Source organism: Lagopus muta, chromosome 12 (assembly GCF_023343835.1).
Source record: "Lagopus muta isolate bLagMut1 chromosome 12, bLagMut1 primary, whole genome shotgun sequence".
NCBI lineage: Eukaryota > Metazoa > Chordata > Aves > Galliformes > Phasianidae > Lagopus > Lagopus muta.
The window spans coordinates 9,458,524-9,473,974 of NC_064444.1; the positions used below are offsets into that span (position 1 = coordinate 9,458,524).

A 15,451-nucleotide genomic window follows, 5' to 3' on the forward strand; every position below is an offset into this window, starting at 1 on the left:
GTACAGGGGATGATCACCTCCCTGCTCCTGCTGGCCACACTATTTCTAATGCAGGCCAGGATGCTGTTGTCCCTCTTGGCCACCTGAGCACACTGCTGGCTCATGTTCAGCCGAGCATCAACCAACACCCCCAGGTCCCTTTCCTCTTCACAGTCATCCAGCCACTCATCCCCAAGCCTGTAACGCTGCCTGGGGTTGTTGTGGCCAAAATGCAGAACCCGACACTTGGCCTTGTTAAACCTCATCCCATTCACCTCAGCCCAGCGATCCAGCTTACCTAGATCCCTCTGCAGGGCCTTCCTGCCCTCAGGCAGATCGACACCACCTCCCAGCTTGTTATCATCTTCAAACTTACTGAGGGTACACTCAATCCCTTCATCTAAGTCATCATTGAAGATATTAAACAGGATGGACCCCAGCACCGACCCCTGGGAGACAGCCAGGAAGAACTGTAGGCTGCAAAAGTCATGTTTACTATTCCTTACTCTTGTAATGCAAAAAAAAAAAAAAAAAAAAAAAAGTGTTTCAATGCTGAAAGGGGAGAGTGTTTGTGGTTGAGGATCTGTTGCCTCCCTTTTTAAATCCATCCTTATCCAAGTTCACAGTGTTTCATGACTTACCATGAATCTTGTTTTCGTTGAGTGGCTTGCCACTTCTAGTTAATCTAAGAACTGTGCTATGTGCTGAATCTGTACATTTTTGCAGTTGCATTAGCTGGAGCCTGCAAGTGATTTGTTCCTGCTGAAATGTTAATGAATATATTCAACATATAACTGGTCCAAGAGCTGTTCTTAGAACATTGAAGTTAATGTTACTAAACAAAGGTGGGACTTTCTTCTAGTGATAACTTGGAAGTGGGGGGAGGGGAAATAATAAAAAACTGAGTCATTCATCATCCATGGGGTTACCATGTAGTACTAACAAAAGTGCTTGGCTCTCAACACCTCAAACCCAGTTTGGGAGTCATTGCTTTTTGTTATTGCAATTGAGGAGAAGGTGCTGAGATACCCTTCTGCTGCACAAACATGCTGCTGGGAGCTCCATCAGCAATACCAGTGCAGTCAGCATAGGAGCACAGTGAGTTTTCTTTGGAGATCTGCTTGATCTCCCCTACTAACAGTTGGCTGGTGATTTCTGTTGCTCTTGGAATGAATAAATGCTTTCTGTAAAATGTTTTGGTGCTTGACCTGGTGCAAATGAAGGTGATTAATTCCATAAAAAGGCTAAAGCTAAATATTCATTTTGATATGCAGAAAGATACCAGAGAAGTTATGATCTAAAATAAATACCTTGATCCGAAAGCCTTATGATCTAGTCAAGTAAAAGAGATACTGTTTGCACTTGTAGTTGAGCAGTTATTAACTTGTATTCCTCCCAGATCCCAATAAAGAGATGAGACATCTGAATTATGGAACAGCCTATTTTTCAGGCACTTGCAGAGCATGGATATGTACTGTATATTGAAAGTAATATAAAGGCACATCAAACAAGTATTAAATTACCCTGCTAGCACATGCAGTCTTCTGAACAGGATTTAAAACAAAATAATCTTTAAGCCTTTGCTACCTCATTCTAACATGAATATATTTGAGCTGCTGTTGTTTATCTTAGTGAAAAATCAAAAGCAGAAGTTTGTTTCCTCATCCATGGTGAGGAGCTTACACTACTCCAGTGTAATTTTATCACCTCGGTGTTCATTTTAGAATCTAGTATTTCTCATTCTCAGTGTGCATCATGATTATTGTCATGATATTCCAATTCACTAAGAATGTCTAATTCCTTCCTCTTTGCTATTTTTCTGTTAAAACATTTTGATATCACCGTTTTTAAAAAGGTATCTTTACTCTGGCCAGAAAAATTCTCTTTGGGTGGGAGTCTCTGTGCCACACAGCAGTACAGCTGCCATCAGAGGCACTGAGGGCTGAGTAACCCTGGTCTGGACTCATTAAAACAAACTGCAGGAGCAGAAACGTAACAAATAGTTTTCTACAGCAGCATGAGTAGCAGTTGTAATAATAATTAAAAAAAGGTGCCCTGGTGGCAGTTTTGAAATATCTCAGTCATGGTACTTAATACCTGCTGCAAGCTCTGGAATGGAACTGGAAAACACAAATCAAGTATTTTCACCAAATTCAATAGATGTAGTTCTGTTCTTTGTAAGCAGTAACTGTGGTGTTTGCGGCGTCCTTTGAGGTGGATGTGAGAAATATTAAGAAATCAGTATGTGTAGCAGTAGGAAGTGTAGGTGGTGTTCAATAGAGAGTAGGAACTATCTCCACTTCCTGTTCGTGTTCACACAAAATAGCTGCTTTTATTTGAACTAGGCAATAGAAAGCAGTGCAAGTAGATAAAAATTTAATGTTAAATTTTTTAGTTGAGTTCAGAACAGAATATCAAGGCTCATGAATAAATGCAAGTTCAGCATTTCATAAGGCATGAAGAATAGGGTGTTATTTTTTTATTGTGTTTTCTGAATACAGGAAGGAAAGTGGACGTTTTGGCTGTAATTACTGCCTCTGTGGTTTCTGAACTTCATGGTTTGGATTTTAAATACTAAACAGATGCAGCTTTTGTTCCATCTGTTCCCCCAAGGTATTGCAGATAGGTGGGAGTTGGGATTGTGCTGAATTAGAAATTTTGGAGCTCTGGAAATTTCATTATGTAAACTAGTTTCAAATTATGTTTAAAAAGTAACTCAAGTATGCCTGTACAAATTTTCCACTGGTACTGTTGAGCAACGACAAATACAGAACTCCATTGCCTTTGTTCCAAATGTGCTGTGAAATGAGTTGAAAAAAGGTTGATTGGACCACTTGTTTATTCATCTCAAAATAATGCAGGCTGATGTTTGGAATGCCTGTGACGTTCTTTTGTAAGATTGATTTGCTAGTGGTGAATCAATGCCAATGGAACTTCACTGTCACAAATACTTCAATAAGGCTCTGTTCTTGAGGTACTGGTCTTATTTTACCGTAGGTGATACACGTTGTTTTCAGGTTATTTTGTATTCTTAAGCTAAGAAGCAAACCTAACCAAAATCTGTTCTACTTTTCTTTAAGTCGTGTGATTAAGACAGACATGGAATTGGAAGTTCTGCGCTACACCAATAAAATCTCCAGTGAAGCTCATAAAGAGGTAATGGATCCTTTACTGTTAATAATTTTTGCTCTTAGTGTAACAGTAGTACTCAGAAAACGTTCCCAGCAACCCTGAATTGCTTAGTAATAAAATAATGGGAAGGCTGGATAGAAATAAGAGGGTAATATCCCTTCTATTACAGCCCAGTAATATACCTTGCATTGTCCTTGAACTCACTGGTGCATTTGCAGTGTGTGAGAAATGAAGTGTGGTTTTGGATAAAAGCTGGAGCCTCAGCAGAAGGTGACCTGCCTGCAGTCTGTCTGCTCTCTTTGCGCAAATACCTGTACGGCAATGGAGAATGAGATGAAGATTTTTCATCTGGCCCACATCTGTGTGTGCAGCTCTAGAAAGTTTTGCTCTGGCAGTTTACTCAAGCCAGTCCCTTATAAACTGTGGGAGTTGTGGTATTGGTGATATGGACCTTAGGTGTCAATCCTGTGCTCTATGAAGTGACTCAGATGCCGTGAGTTCTGAGCGAAGACCAGGGGGAGCTTAGTGAAAAGCATCTGAAGAAGTTACCAATTAACTGTTGACTTTGCCCCTGTTCTACACATTTCTGAACTGTGAAGCATGAAAATGTTGTGAAGTGCATATTGTAGAGAATCTATGCATTTGCATTCATTCTCCTCAGTCATTTGTAATCCTTAAATAATGTCATCCCATCTGAGGAAACTCTTACTGTTAGGAGCTGCTGTTTAGTAGAACTTCCATAATACAGAAGCAGGCAAAAGAATAACACTGGTGCACATTCTCAGCAAACCTGGGAATGAAATTCAGACATGAGGTGTAACATGGTGTTAACTCTAGCAGTGTTCTGTTGATTCAGATTACAAAGTACAGAAGAGGATCTTCCTTTGTAGCATATTCCAGTTCACAGTTTTGTTTTGCTGGTGTTTCATAAAACAAAAGGACTTGCTGCCAAGTTCACCAGAGCTTTCAAAATTTAGCATTGGTATTTTGATGAGCTGCACTTCATTAGGATATACTTTGGCAATTAAACTTGCTTTATTGCTGGAAACTGCAGGCATTTTAAAAGATTAAGATGTTTGATTTCTAATATAGTTTTGAAGTACATATACTGATGTAAATTTAAATGAAGTACAGATTATATTTTTGTAATATAGGTTTCTCTGGAGATGCTCAGTTATAAGTCATAAATTCATAAATATGTGATTCCCTCCTGCTAAGAATGTCCCATGTTAATATGTATCTTACAGGTAATGAAGGCAGTAAAAGCTGGTATGAAAGAATACGAGCTGGAGAGGTAAGAATTATTTCAATAAATGTAATAAAAAAGGAAGGGTCTGTTTGTATTAGGAGTCGATGCAATAGCTGTGGCACAGCAGTAGCATTGATTCAGTAGAGAGCTCTTTTGAAGACTGTTTTAAGCATTATTTTGTTATTTTGAGATAGTGGCACTTCATCAGTTTCAGACGTGTATTTGATGATGGTTGATTATATTTTCCTGGTGGTGTAGTGCAGTTTAGTTTTTCTGGAGTTGTAGTATTTATAGAAGCTTTAGGAAATAGCTGTTCTTGTTTGAAGGCATCCAGTAAAATGGTGTTTATGGATAAACATCGCCCTTAAGCTTGTTATGCTCAGAAGTCTACAGTAGGAGTGTTTAAGAACCTTATAAAAGACAGTGTTCAATTACATCTTGCCTGCAATTACAAGTCGATATTGCCTGTACAAGGAGCTTGTCTCACAAATGTGGTGGGTATTACTACAGCTGTTAAGAAGTCAACAAGAACACCACACATCTCTGTTGAAGAAAATGTGCTATACAAATATGTATAGAAGGGGTTGGCTGCTGGTGATTGATACAGTAAGTGATGTGTCTAGATATGAGGAAAACATTGCTTCCTCTTTTAAATCAGTATTTACATTAGACCGTTTTATAAAACATGGTTTTGATCACCAAGTCCATTTATTTTTATCTCACATACAGAATTCTCAGTTTTTGAAGTATTACACAGTAAAGAAATCGAAAATAGTGGTGATATCTCAGATACTGTTGTTGTTTCTTGACCATCATTTTTGAAATGTTAGCAAGCAGACTAATTAGATGCCCTGTGTGGAGATGAGAAAAGTGACCCTGGTGTTTGTTATCAGATTTTAAGTTCCAAATGTTCATACAAGAGATTGCTCTGATTTAAATATGTCCCTTTAGAAGATAATTTGGTTAAATCAGTGCAACTTCTGGGTATAGACAAGCCCAATGTAAAAGCCTGTAGTATTAAGTACAGGGGAAAGGGAATGTACTTGTAGGTCCTGCAGAGCAGAGTAGAATTCTATGAAACAAGCATTTATGTTATGATGGCTTTTACCTTCTCCCAGTTTAACATGGGATCATGCTATGTGCAGTAAGTAAGTAATACCTTTAGAATGTGAGCTATACAGAAAAATTGGTGTTACACTTAAAGAACTTAGATTTCTACAGACTCTATAGACTCATGCTCAATAGATTACTTTGAAATGTAGTTACATGTATCACCAGGCAACAGGGAAAAAGTGTTGCATACATTCTCCTATTCTCCCATTAACTTTACTAATGCTCTTTGTATTGGTGTTTGTTTTACTTGCTGCCCATGTTGTGTATGCTGATATTGGCTCTGGAAGTCAATGGTAATAAAAATTGCCATGGAGCAGGGTTTGCTCAGAAAGTGCTTTTGAATGTCAGGAGCCTGGCAGTTTTATGTGAATGTCATGCGACAAATGCATAAGCTCTTCTGTAAGTCTGTGCAGTATGTCATGTAGTTCCAGGACATCCATTCTTCAGTCAGCTTTTGCTGTTCTCAGGAACCTTTTGAAATGATTGTTTGTGTCTTTGGAAAAAGAAACAAACAAAAAACAGTGGGCAAGTGTCTGTTAAACCTGTTTAGAATTGCCTTCTGTTCTTCCATATGTCTTGATAGGTTACACTTCTTGACAGAGTCTGAGGTTATTTCACTAATGAAAGAGGTCTCGGCAGACTGTAGCGCCTGCCATTGAGCCTATAAATAGAACTGAAGTTTCAGTTGCTGTGTGAAATTCATCCTGGCACCAGTTTCTGTTGCCTTATTGCTTAAAGGAGAAAGGTCCTAAAATGCAAAACTGCAATTTCCATATCTTGCTGTAAAGTGGGTAGCTGCCATGTTTAAAAATCAATTCAGAAGCAGTCTCAGAAGTGTGTGTTCTGTATACAAATATACACCTATGTAGTCTAAGAAGGAAACTTCAGGAAACTTTCAAAGACCTGAGAAAAGGTAACATCTAAAAACTGACAACTTCTGTTGAAACCATAGTAATTTTTCAGTTGTTTTCTCACTGGCAGGCTAGATAGCTTGCTTTCTGCAGATTTGACCTATCTAGAATCTTGGAGTGCAGAGAACTGAAACTCTTAATTTATATTGGTTTATTAAAATATTCCCACTTATCTTTCAGAGATCAATTAAATGCTAATGAAGCTTTTTCTCTTTCTGCTGTTCCACGATTTTGTTGTGAAAGCTTTTGAATTGTGTGCCCCACCTCCCCAGGTGCATCTGCAGTTTCTGCTGCTGTGAAATCATGAATTTTTGAAATGAATGAAGATCTCTTGACATGCGGCCAGTTACACTTGCTTCATATTGCTTTCATTCTCTGACATTCTGCAATATAGCACATGTTTTTGTGTAGAAAGCTGATCTGGCCCTGTTTACTAGGAGGAATAGCACCAGGGATCCCAAAAGCAATTAAAATATCCATTACCACATTGAGAGCATGAGAGTTGCCTTTTCTTTGTTCATTTCATTAAGCGGTCTTCCTACAAAAAAACTCGCGTCACTTCAGCCCTATAATGCAGCAAAACCCGTCTAAAGTACTCTTGGAAATATATCCAAGAGCCAACAATACAAAAAGCTGGTTGTATTTCTGGTTTCTGAGGACTGACTGGAAGGAAATTAGAGAAATCTCTAGATAACAATCTCCTTTGTTTTGAGGTTTGAAAGCTAGCTTCAAAAACTTGTTAGAAGTGTTCTGTATGTGTCAGTGCTCAGTGGTGAACGATTTTGAACCAGTAATGAATTAATATTGAGGCATATCAAAATGAATGCAATTAACTGCAATCCAATCAGTCCTGATGTGTTTTGGGGTTTTTTTGGTTAGGTGTTATTTAATGTGGTCAGTTGACTTTAAGGAGGCAGCCAAACCAGTTATCTACAAACAGTAATTCTCAGCGCCTGTAATTGCATATAAAGTCATTTTGGTAGGTCAGAGTCAGGATTTTCTTTGATGTAGTTTCTTTAGCATTTGTGCTTATCTCCTGGTTAATTAATGTTCTGTTTAATTAAAGGCTTTTAATTATGAAACTGCTCCATGGTGAATATACTGTTAAAATACAGCAAGAAGATAAATGTCTTTAGCTTGAGAAGTATATGGGGGAAAAAAAGCCTTATTTCAGCTGGTTTAGCACGTATATAAAATGCATGTATTTACAAAAGATTTTTGTTTGTGTACATTTGTGAACATGTGTGTGTATTTATGTCCACATGCTCCCTGAAAGTACTAATTAAAAGTAGTGTCTGTTTTATGATGCTCCACACTGCTGGAAAGATGTCCTCTAAATAGACATCCTCTAAATCAGTGTCAATTTTTAGAGTGAAGTCTTTCATCTGCTCATCATTTACCAAATGAAGTTTTGATTCTTCTGTGCGTTTTCTCACTTGTTCTCTTTTTTATTTGGGAAAATAATGTTAAGGTCGGGATGGCTACTTGTAATAGCTTATGTGTTTGGAGAATGATGGGAAGATGCATATTACAGTGAGAGAAGAAGTGAGAGGAGGGCAGCGTGCTGCAGGTATGGTATTGGGCACTTGGCAGGTTCCTAGTCCTGTCTCTAATAGCACTGGAAGCCCTGTAGTGGGAGTGTGAACATGTTCCAGGATGCACTGAATTACATAGTACTTCTCTTTGCCCCATGATGCTGGCAGCACAAAGCCTTTGAACAGATGGGAACTTGGCTAGTGTAAGGACAGGCTGCATGGTTGTGGTGTGCTGGGAGTTCGGGGAAGTTGTTCCATGTGGCTCTCTTTAAAAGAGCAACCCCAAACTGCTTTGTGTTGTGATTCCATCGATAAAAGTGGCGAAGAAAAGAGGATCTGACCAGACCTGCTCAGGGAATGTGTAACCCATTAGCTCCTAGGCGTTGGTCTGGTACTGTTGTTACAATTGACTCGCTGCTTTTTCTTGGTGTATCAGCTTTCCTTTGCCAGAGCTGTCTGCATTTTGGTGGTACATCTTCAGCACTTTGTGCTCTGACTGGTACAAGTGATGCAGGGCAATGCTCGAGCAGCCCACTGGAGAAGTTCCTGGCTGTGACACTGTTCCCAACTGTTGTGAGGGCCACTCAGAGCGCACCAGCCCCAGCAAGAATTTATCCCATGGAGTGGATGCGACCCCACTTCGCTGCCTGTTATGCAGTGTCTCTCTTAGGTCCATGCAACCATACAGATAATTGGAGTGATTTTGTGATAGTTGATGGTTAACTTTAACTCCTCTGTGCTCTTACAGCAACAACTTAAAGAATAATATGGCAAGAAGGCAGCTACAGTGCTTTTTGCTTCTTGGTTTACAATGTGTGCAGACTATTTTTACTCTTTGCATCTTACCAGCTAAGACTGATAGAAGTTCTTTATCCTTATTCTTCTCAGTGCTGTCCCTGATTCCAAAGCAGAGCTTAGACTGAGATGAGTTCCTGTCATATCTGTCAATGTTAAATTTCACTATCTGTGGAAGCCTAAGAGTGCTCTCATGGATTATGGCTCTCATCTTTCGTTTATCTCTCTCTCTCCTCTGCTCCAGTGGAACAAACTGCGAATAAAACATACTTGTTATTTCACTAGAAAATAGCCAGAATCACTTTTTCTGTTAGGTATTTCCTTTTAGTGAAATGCTTATTATTTTGGCTAATCTGGATTTGCCACTTTACGTCTCTTGATAGATTTTGCTCTTTGAATGTCCTTGAGAAAGCTGCTGACTGCTGCAGTAAACCATCTTTAAAAAAATGTTTTGGTTTTCTTTTTCATGCTTGATCCACTTTTTGTGTTTAGAATTTCAGTTCAAGCATGGTCTTTCTAAGTCCTTTACGTAAGTGTATGTGGATAGCAAATGAAAATGACTGCTGCAACTGGCAAAAATGTGCAAGTAGATTCTTCACAGTTACTTTCTGACTTGGGAGTGATGCTGAATTGTTCCACAACTCTCACTAGTGTTTCTGCAGAGCTGCCAAGAGGCTAGCAGTCTCAAACAGTCTGCTCAGTTAACCCAAAACAATTTATTTTACTATAATTTTAATGGTTGGTACCATTGGATAGCTGAAAGGTGTTTGACTACTTTGTTTACCAAAGCTGCTACACCATTAGACAAGATAAGATTTTTTTGTTGGTTACTGTTATCAAAAGGGTGGAATGAAACCGTTAGAAAATCTGGAGGGGGGAAGAAAAAAAACAACCTGAAGAAGAGGATGAAGGTGGCCTTTCTCCACACGTAGGGGTGAGAAATCCCAACAAAACAGTTTGGTTTTCCTTTGTTTTTCTTTGCATATGTGTATATACTGTCCGGGCAGTGTTTTCATACTAAGACAATCCCATACCTAGTATTTTTTGTTTGCCTTTGTATCTATATCCTTTATATTTGAAAGTGTTTAAGGAAAAAAAAGGATCAGCAGCAATTTCTGTTTTGCCAACTGCTGGCACTGCACAGTAATCAAAGTGCTCCTGTTCAGAGGGCACTGGGGGGGACCCTGCTGCTTGAGCCAGGTATGAGGCGGCCTCTCAGGTGATCCAGAACTTCCTAAAAGCAGTGATGTGGAGCCACTTGCAGTGGTCCAGGACCAGGTCAGCACTCCTGGTTGCAGGGAATACCAAAGCTATTTTGAATGGGAAGGGAATGCAAGCAGGTTATTTTAGTACAGCATGTTTGTGTTTTTTTTTTTAATGTGGATGTCTGTAGCTTTTGTTTCAGGTGCCTTTAAGAAAATCTGTAAATACATCTCAGTGGTAATTGCTTCCACTATCAGTGCCCATAAAGCACACAGGAAACTCAAGTACCTCTAGCTCAGTGCAGAGCTGACAGCATGTGTCAGGCAGCTGCTAATGGCCGGGGTGGTTTAGTCATTGCATTTCAGGAGCCCAGACTCCCAGAGAGGAGTCAAGTGAAATATCATTCCAGAGAACAGCTGGATTCAGAGCAACACCTCCATTCAGTCTTCTATCCAGTCTTGCAGGAAAGCATGATGTGGATCTGCTGGCTGGCTCCAGCAGTAAGCTTACCTCAGCTGCAGTGCCGTAAGCTTTAGTTCTCATATTGCAGTTGCACAGTGAATTTACTTCCACTCGCTTCCTTCTGACTTCAGCTTAAGTTCATGGATTTTCAGTTGTTTTGTGTGATGCTTGTTACTCAGTTTTCAGGTCTTAACTTTGCAGTCACTGAACTCAAGGGGTATGAACATCTTTTAAAGTGTAAAACAAAGATTTGATTCTGACCCTGACCCACCCCAAGGCTTGGCTGAACTCGGTGGGATGAGCTGGAAAGCATATACAGGTATAGCTGTTCTGTTAATGCTTTAAATTAGGTAGGCCCAGTTTCCTAATTCAGATGAATTAGGAATTAATCCTAAAATCTGAATTTAAAAATTGATTTAAAAGAAAAGCCCTGAGCACTGTTCCTGTTCTATGTCACAGAGACACAAAAGCAGGTGCATGCACACACACACATGCACATAATTCAGCAGGAGGGATTACTCTTCAGCATGGAAACCTCTGCCAGGACCTCATCTGCCTTAGGGGAGAGGCTCTTTGCTGTAGTGAAGTCCACTCTGAAAAGCTCCAGCTGCCCCTGCCCTGGCAAATGCTGCTCATTTCCAGTTGCCCTGCTCTCTTCTCCCCAGCTGCTGGGAAAATGTTGGGGGCAGAACCCCCTAAGAAGGGAAGTGTAACTTGCAACAGAACCTCCAGGAGCTGGTTGGGTTGAACTGCTGGGCTGTGTTGGGGAGAATTCTTAAATTGCTGGCAAGGAGCAGAGCAGTTCCAGTGAATTCCCAGCAACCTCTCAGCTTTTCCCCTTTTCAGGAGGTCTTGTTCACTTTCAGTAGAGGACAGCTTGGTTCACCGTCTGGACATCACTTTAATTAGCTCTTTGTATAGAGGAAAGATGTTTAATTGCAGAGGTCTCTTCTGTGACTTGTGATTGAAGTTCCACATAATTGGGTTTTATCTTCTGTGAAAAAATCCTGGAATTGGACCATGTGAGTACTTAAAAATAAAATCTTCTATCAACCCACAAATGACAAAGAACAATTACCATGCTGGTAATTAGCAATTGGCCCCCTCCCTTCAGAGGGAGAGCAGTAGAAGGATGTAGGCAGCATGCATGCATATGGAACTGGGTTTGATTGCATGGCAATTTTAAATGCTCTGTCATTGTATGTCCTTACAGAGTTGTTAGCACGGTTTATGCAGTGATAATCCATAATTACCCTTCTGATATTTTTTTTAAATCAAAAGGTAGTCACAACTCTTATTTACAGTTTCAGTCTGATTTCTCTCAGTGTTTCTTTGAGTGATGATTAGTTACATCAGGGCAAGAACATTTTCTTATCAAATTAGCACTGGTTTCAGTTTTTACTGAATCTAGCACAGTATTGAGATAGTTAACTAATTGTCATTACTAATGACAAGCTTGGGTTGCAGAGAAGTGAAATGGAACTCATAAAAGACAGTAGGCTGAACTGATTGTTATTTGCTGTGGATTTTGTTCATGCTTGTTCAGACAAGTGAAAAGTAAAGATTCTACCATATGTGAGGCTTTGATGAACTTTTATTCAGTAATTTTTGCTAATTGCTGTAGAAGCAGGAGATCAGGATTTGGTTAGTTGTTCTCTTCTGATAACCACGACAGCAATGTAATTGTACTCAGATTGGAAGCCCAAGAATTTGAAGGAAATGTGCAAAATGCTGAGATGATCCATTAATAACAGGATGTCACGTATTGACCTTCTGAAAATCAAAAACATTTTAGACAGATGAGAAGAAAATGAGCAGATTCTGTTCTGTGCTGCCACCATACCCTCCGTATAAATTCTCTTCCAAATGGGTTCTTAGAGAATCCTCATTGCTGTGGTGTGCCAGTGCTGCCTTCCAGTGTCTGTCATAGTGGTTCTTTTGCGTTTATTAGTTGTGTTGTTTTTTTTTTTCCCCAATCTCTCTAGGGGCAGAATTGAGTAAATCTGTGTCCTGTTTTGGCAGCATGTAGTGGTTTAGTGTACCTGTTACCAATGGCATTGAAAAACACATGATCAAGATTGTAATTACACATGAAAGTTGGTGCTAGTTTGCTTTTCTGTGCATGTGAGCTTGGTCTTCTTTACAGGATGTTTTTTCTTCCCCTCGGCTGTTGTAATTCTTCTTTTCCTTAGGTCTTGGTCACAGAGCTTTCAGTATCGCTCAGAGGTGGCGGACTTAGGTGGCTCAGTGCTTGTTAAGGTCTGAGATCACAAACAGTACATGTGGGAAGTCAATGAAGGCAGGAAAGGACAAGGCTGCAGGTGATTGCTTGTAGTGAGAGATGCAGTGGCACTGGACTTGCTTAGCATTGAAGTGTTGTGCCCATCTGTGCTGGGTTCTGCTGTCCAGGCAGAGCTGAAGATGGCCTCTGTAATTTAGGTAAGTTATGCAGTGTGATGGAACAGAGTTGAACTGCCAGGCGGAGTGATGGGAGGTGAACTCTAAGTGAAACTTAAGACTGGGAAGGAATCTGAATCGTAACAGAAAAAAGAGTAGGTGAATGGAAAATAGAAAAGGTGATGTTTCTGCTAACAGGAATATGCCCCTGTAGAAAACTCCTCAAAATGCAACATTAGTTCTGGATTGGTTAGACTTTGTGTTCACCAGCTTTTTCTGAGTAGATGAAATTGAGCCTCAAGGTGGTCTTGGGAAGTGGGGGATAGGAAGGGCTTCACTGAAAACAGAGACTGTCTTCTGATTCATTTAGGGAAACCTATGTATTTAAAAGAACCAGTGAGATATATTTGAAGACTCCAGAGGTTAATCACTTAATGTAGAACAGAGTTGCCATCACTTCTTGCTTAGGGCAATTCTCTTGTAAGATGTCTTGTTTGTCAGGATATTGCACTGGGTTTCTGATTTTTCTGTTTTTGAGATGAATTCACTGCATCTTACTGGTCAGCACAAATGTGACATGTGAGAGGTGGGAGCAGAGGTACTTTAAGTCTCTGATTAGCAAAAAAATTGGAATTTGGTTATTTGTTTAAAAAAAAAAAAAAAGGTAGAGCTGGCTGAAAATTATAGCTGTAAGTTGTGAACGTTGTGAGTGTGCGCAGTTTAGGATGCTAGATAGGATTCACTAATGATCAGTCTTTTCTTCATTTAGTCTCCAGGTTTGCTGTGTGAGGGGAGGTTTGGCACTGGATGCAGTGCACTAGAATGATGAACGCTCCAGAATCTTTTTCTTCATTATGTGTTGGAAGGAGACAGAGACCAAGTCTGCAACTAATCTGTTGTTTTGTTTGGAAATGAAAATAATATTCAAAAGTTGGCTTCCTAATCTTTGGAAAGTTTGGGTGGTTTTTAGAGATATTTGTGCTCTTTTCTGAAAGTAAAGAGATTCTGCTTCAAATCAGCCTCAGCCCCATGGTTTGAGGACTCATGTATTGCCATCCTGGGAAGACAGGTTGGAGTCTGCATTATGTGACTCAGGGCTGAGATCTCTTGATTCCTGGAGAGAGCTGCTGTTGGTGAGGGGGGAGACGTCTGGTTTTGATCAGAAGCTGTCCTTGCAAAAATGTAAGCAGTGTTATATAGCAGGAGACACCAGAGGAAGGACCTGACCAACAGAGGTTCATCTGCTGCTGCGGGACAAAGAGGCTTGTAGTCATAAGGACTTCATACGAGGTCAAGGATTTACTTGGTCAGGATTTTCCGAACTCCAGGAATATGAGTGGGGTTGGTAACTTGGGGCTGCTGGGGCAAGGAGGACTGTTATTTGGGAGAATTCCCGCATGAGTTTAGGGAATTCTTGCTGATATTGTCTGTACCACTTTGTGCTTCATTTCCACCTGCTTCTAACACTTGGGATCAGCATGGTGATTTTACTTGCTTGGGGCTAGAATTGGCAGCTTCAGAAATGCTGTCTGCTGTTCTCTGGTACCCTCATGTACTTCAGGATGTGTATTGGAAGTTAATTGATTCTTACATTTCAGCCCATCAGTCTGCCATTATCTGCTGATTTCCACTGTTGGTATTGAGTCTCTCTGCCCTTCCCTTCAGCCAGTTTGGCTGTTGGTAGGAAGCTCTGGAGGGAAAAGGAGCAGCAGAGCTGGAGTCTGAAAGCTGAGGCCAGTGAGCAGAGTGATGGAGCCACTGCTTGTTCCTGAATGGCCTGGGGACATGCAGGTTTTGTGACCTGCCTACAGGGCACCTGTGCACTTGTGTTGTCCCTGCATTAGGAAAGAAGGGTTGAAATGCTCTCAGTAATTAGGTGTCATAGGTACACGTAGTTGCAAAAATGATCCTGCATCTTCACTCAGAGGATGGAGTCTTGCTGCTTCAGGTGGTTGTCCCAGAAAAATTCTGAATTCTGCAGCTTACTGAGTCTGTTTCAGACCTTGGCATCAGAAATTGAGTGTTGTAATCTTTTAGTATCCTCGAGGCAGTAGGCTTACATATCCCATATAACAAATTATGGCATTATTGTCTAAGAATAGCTCAAGTATTCAAAAAAGCACTGAGAGCAAATTAAGCTCTACAGTGGGACCTCAGCCTATTCTAATCTAAGCCCTTACTGTGCTCCTGCTTATACCATGTTGTTGAACTGAAATTCAAACTGCAAATATTCAATTTGAAACTGAAAGGAAGATGGTGAAGCAGTGGTGGTTGTTTGCGTTCTGTGCCACTGAATAGCACTTGTGTGTTACGTGCTGTGTGGGTGGCTGTGTATTTGCTAAGAAGCATAACTGAAGATGAAAGTTTAATTATTTCTTCAAGGCAAATCCTCTCTCCCATGGACTTAAGCTTGCATAAGAAAAATGAAAATTCATAACAAGTGTAAAAATTGGCTAAAATTAAAAACCATTTATTTTTACCCTATTTATTCTTCTGAATAATAAAACTTCCCTGTGGGTTTTTGGAACATATGTGGAATAATTACACTGCAGAAGTGGCACTTTAGTTCAGCTTCTAGAGCTAGGGCAAACATTGTGATTACGCTTCAAGCTTAAGTCTAGGTTTTATAGAAAATCTCATTCTTGAAGCTCTGTTGCCGTCAAGTGCGAAAAACT

The 15,451-nt window shown here is 40.1% G+C and overlaps 1 protein-coding gene across 3 annotated transcripts in view; it reads left to right on the forward strand.

Annotated features, from left to right (window-relative positions):
• PEPD (peptidase D) overlaps window positions 1-15,451 on the forward strand; it is a 123,582-nt gene that overhangs the window by 33,374 nt on the left and 74,757 nt on the right. For all 3 annotated transcript variants that reach the window (XM_048958656.1, XM_048958657.1, XM_048958655.1), the window contains 2 exons: window positions 3,060-3,135; window positions 4,359-4,405. In XM_048958656.1, the coding sequence (XP_048814613.1) occupies window positions 3,060-3,135; window positions 4,359-4,405 (123 nt within the window). The remainder of the gene's footprint in view (window positions 1-3,059; window positions 3,136-4,358; window positions 4,406-15,451) is intronic.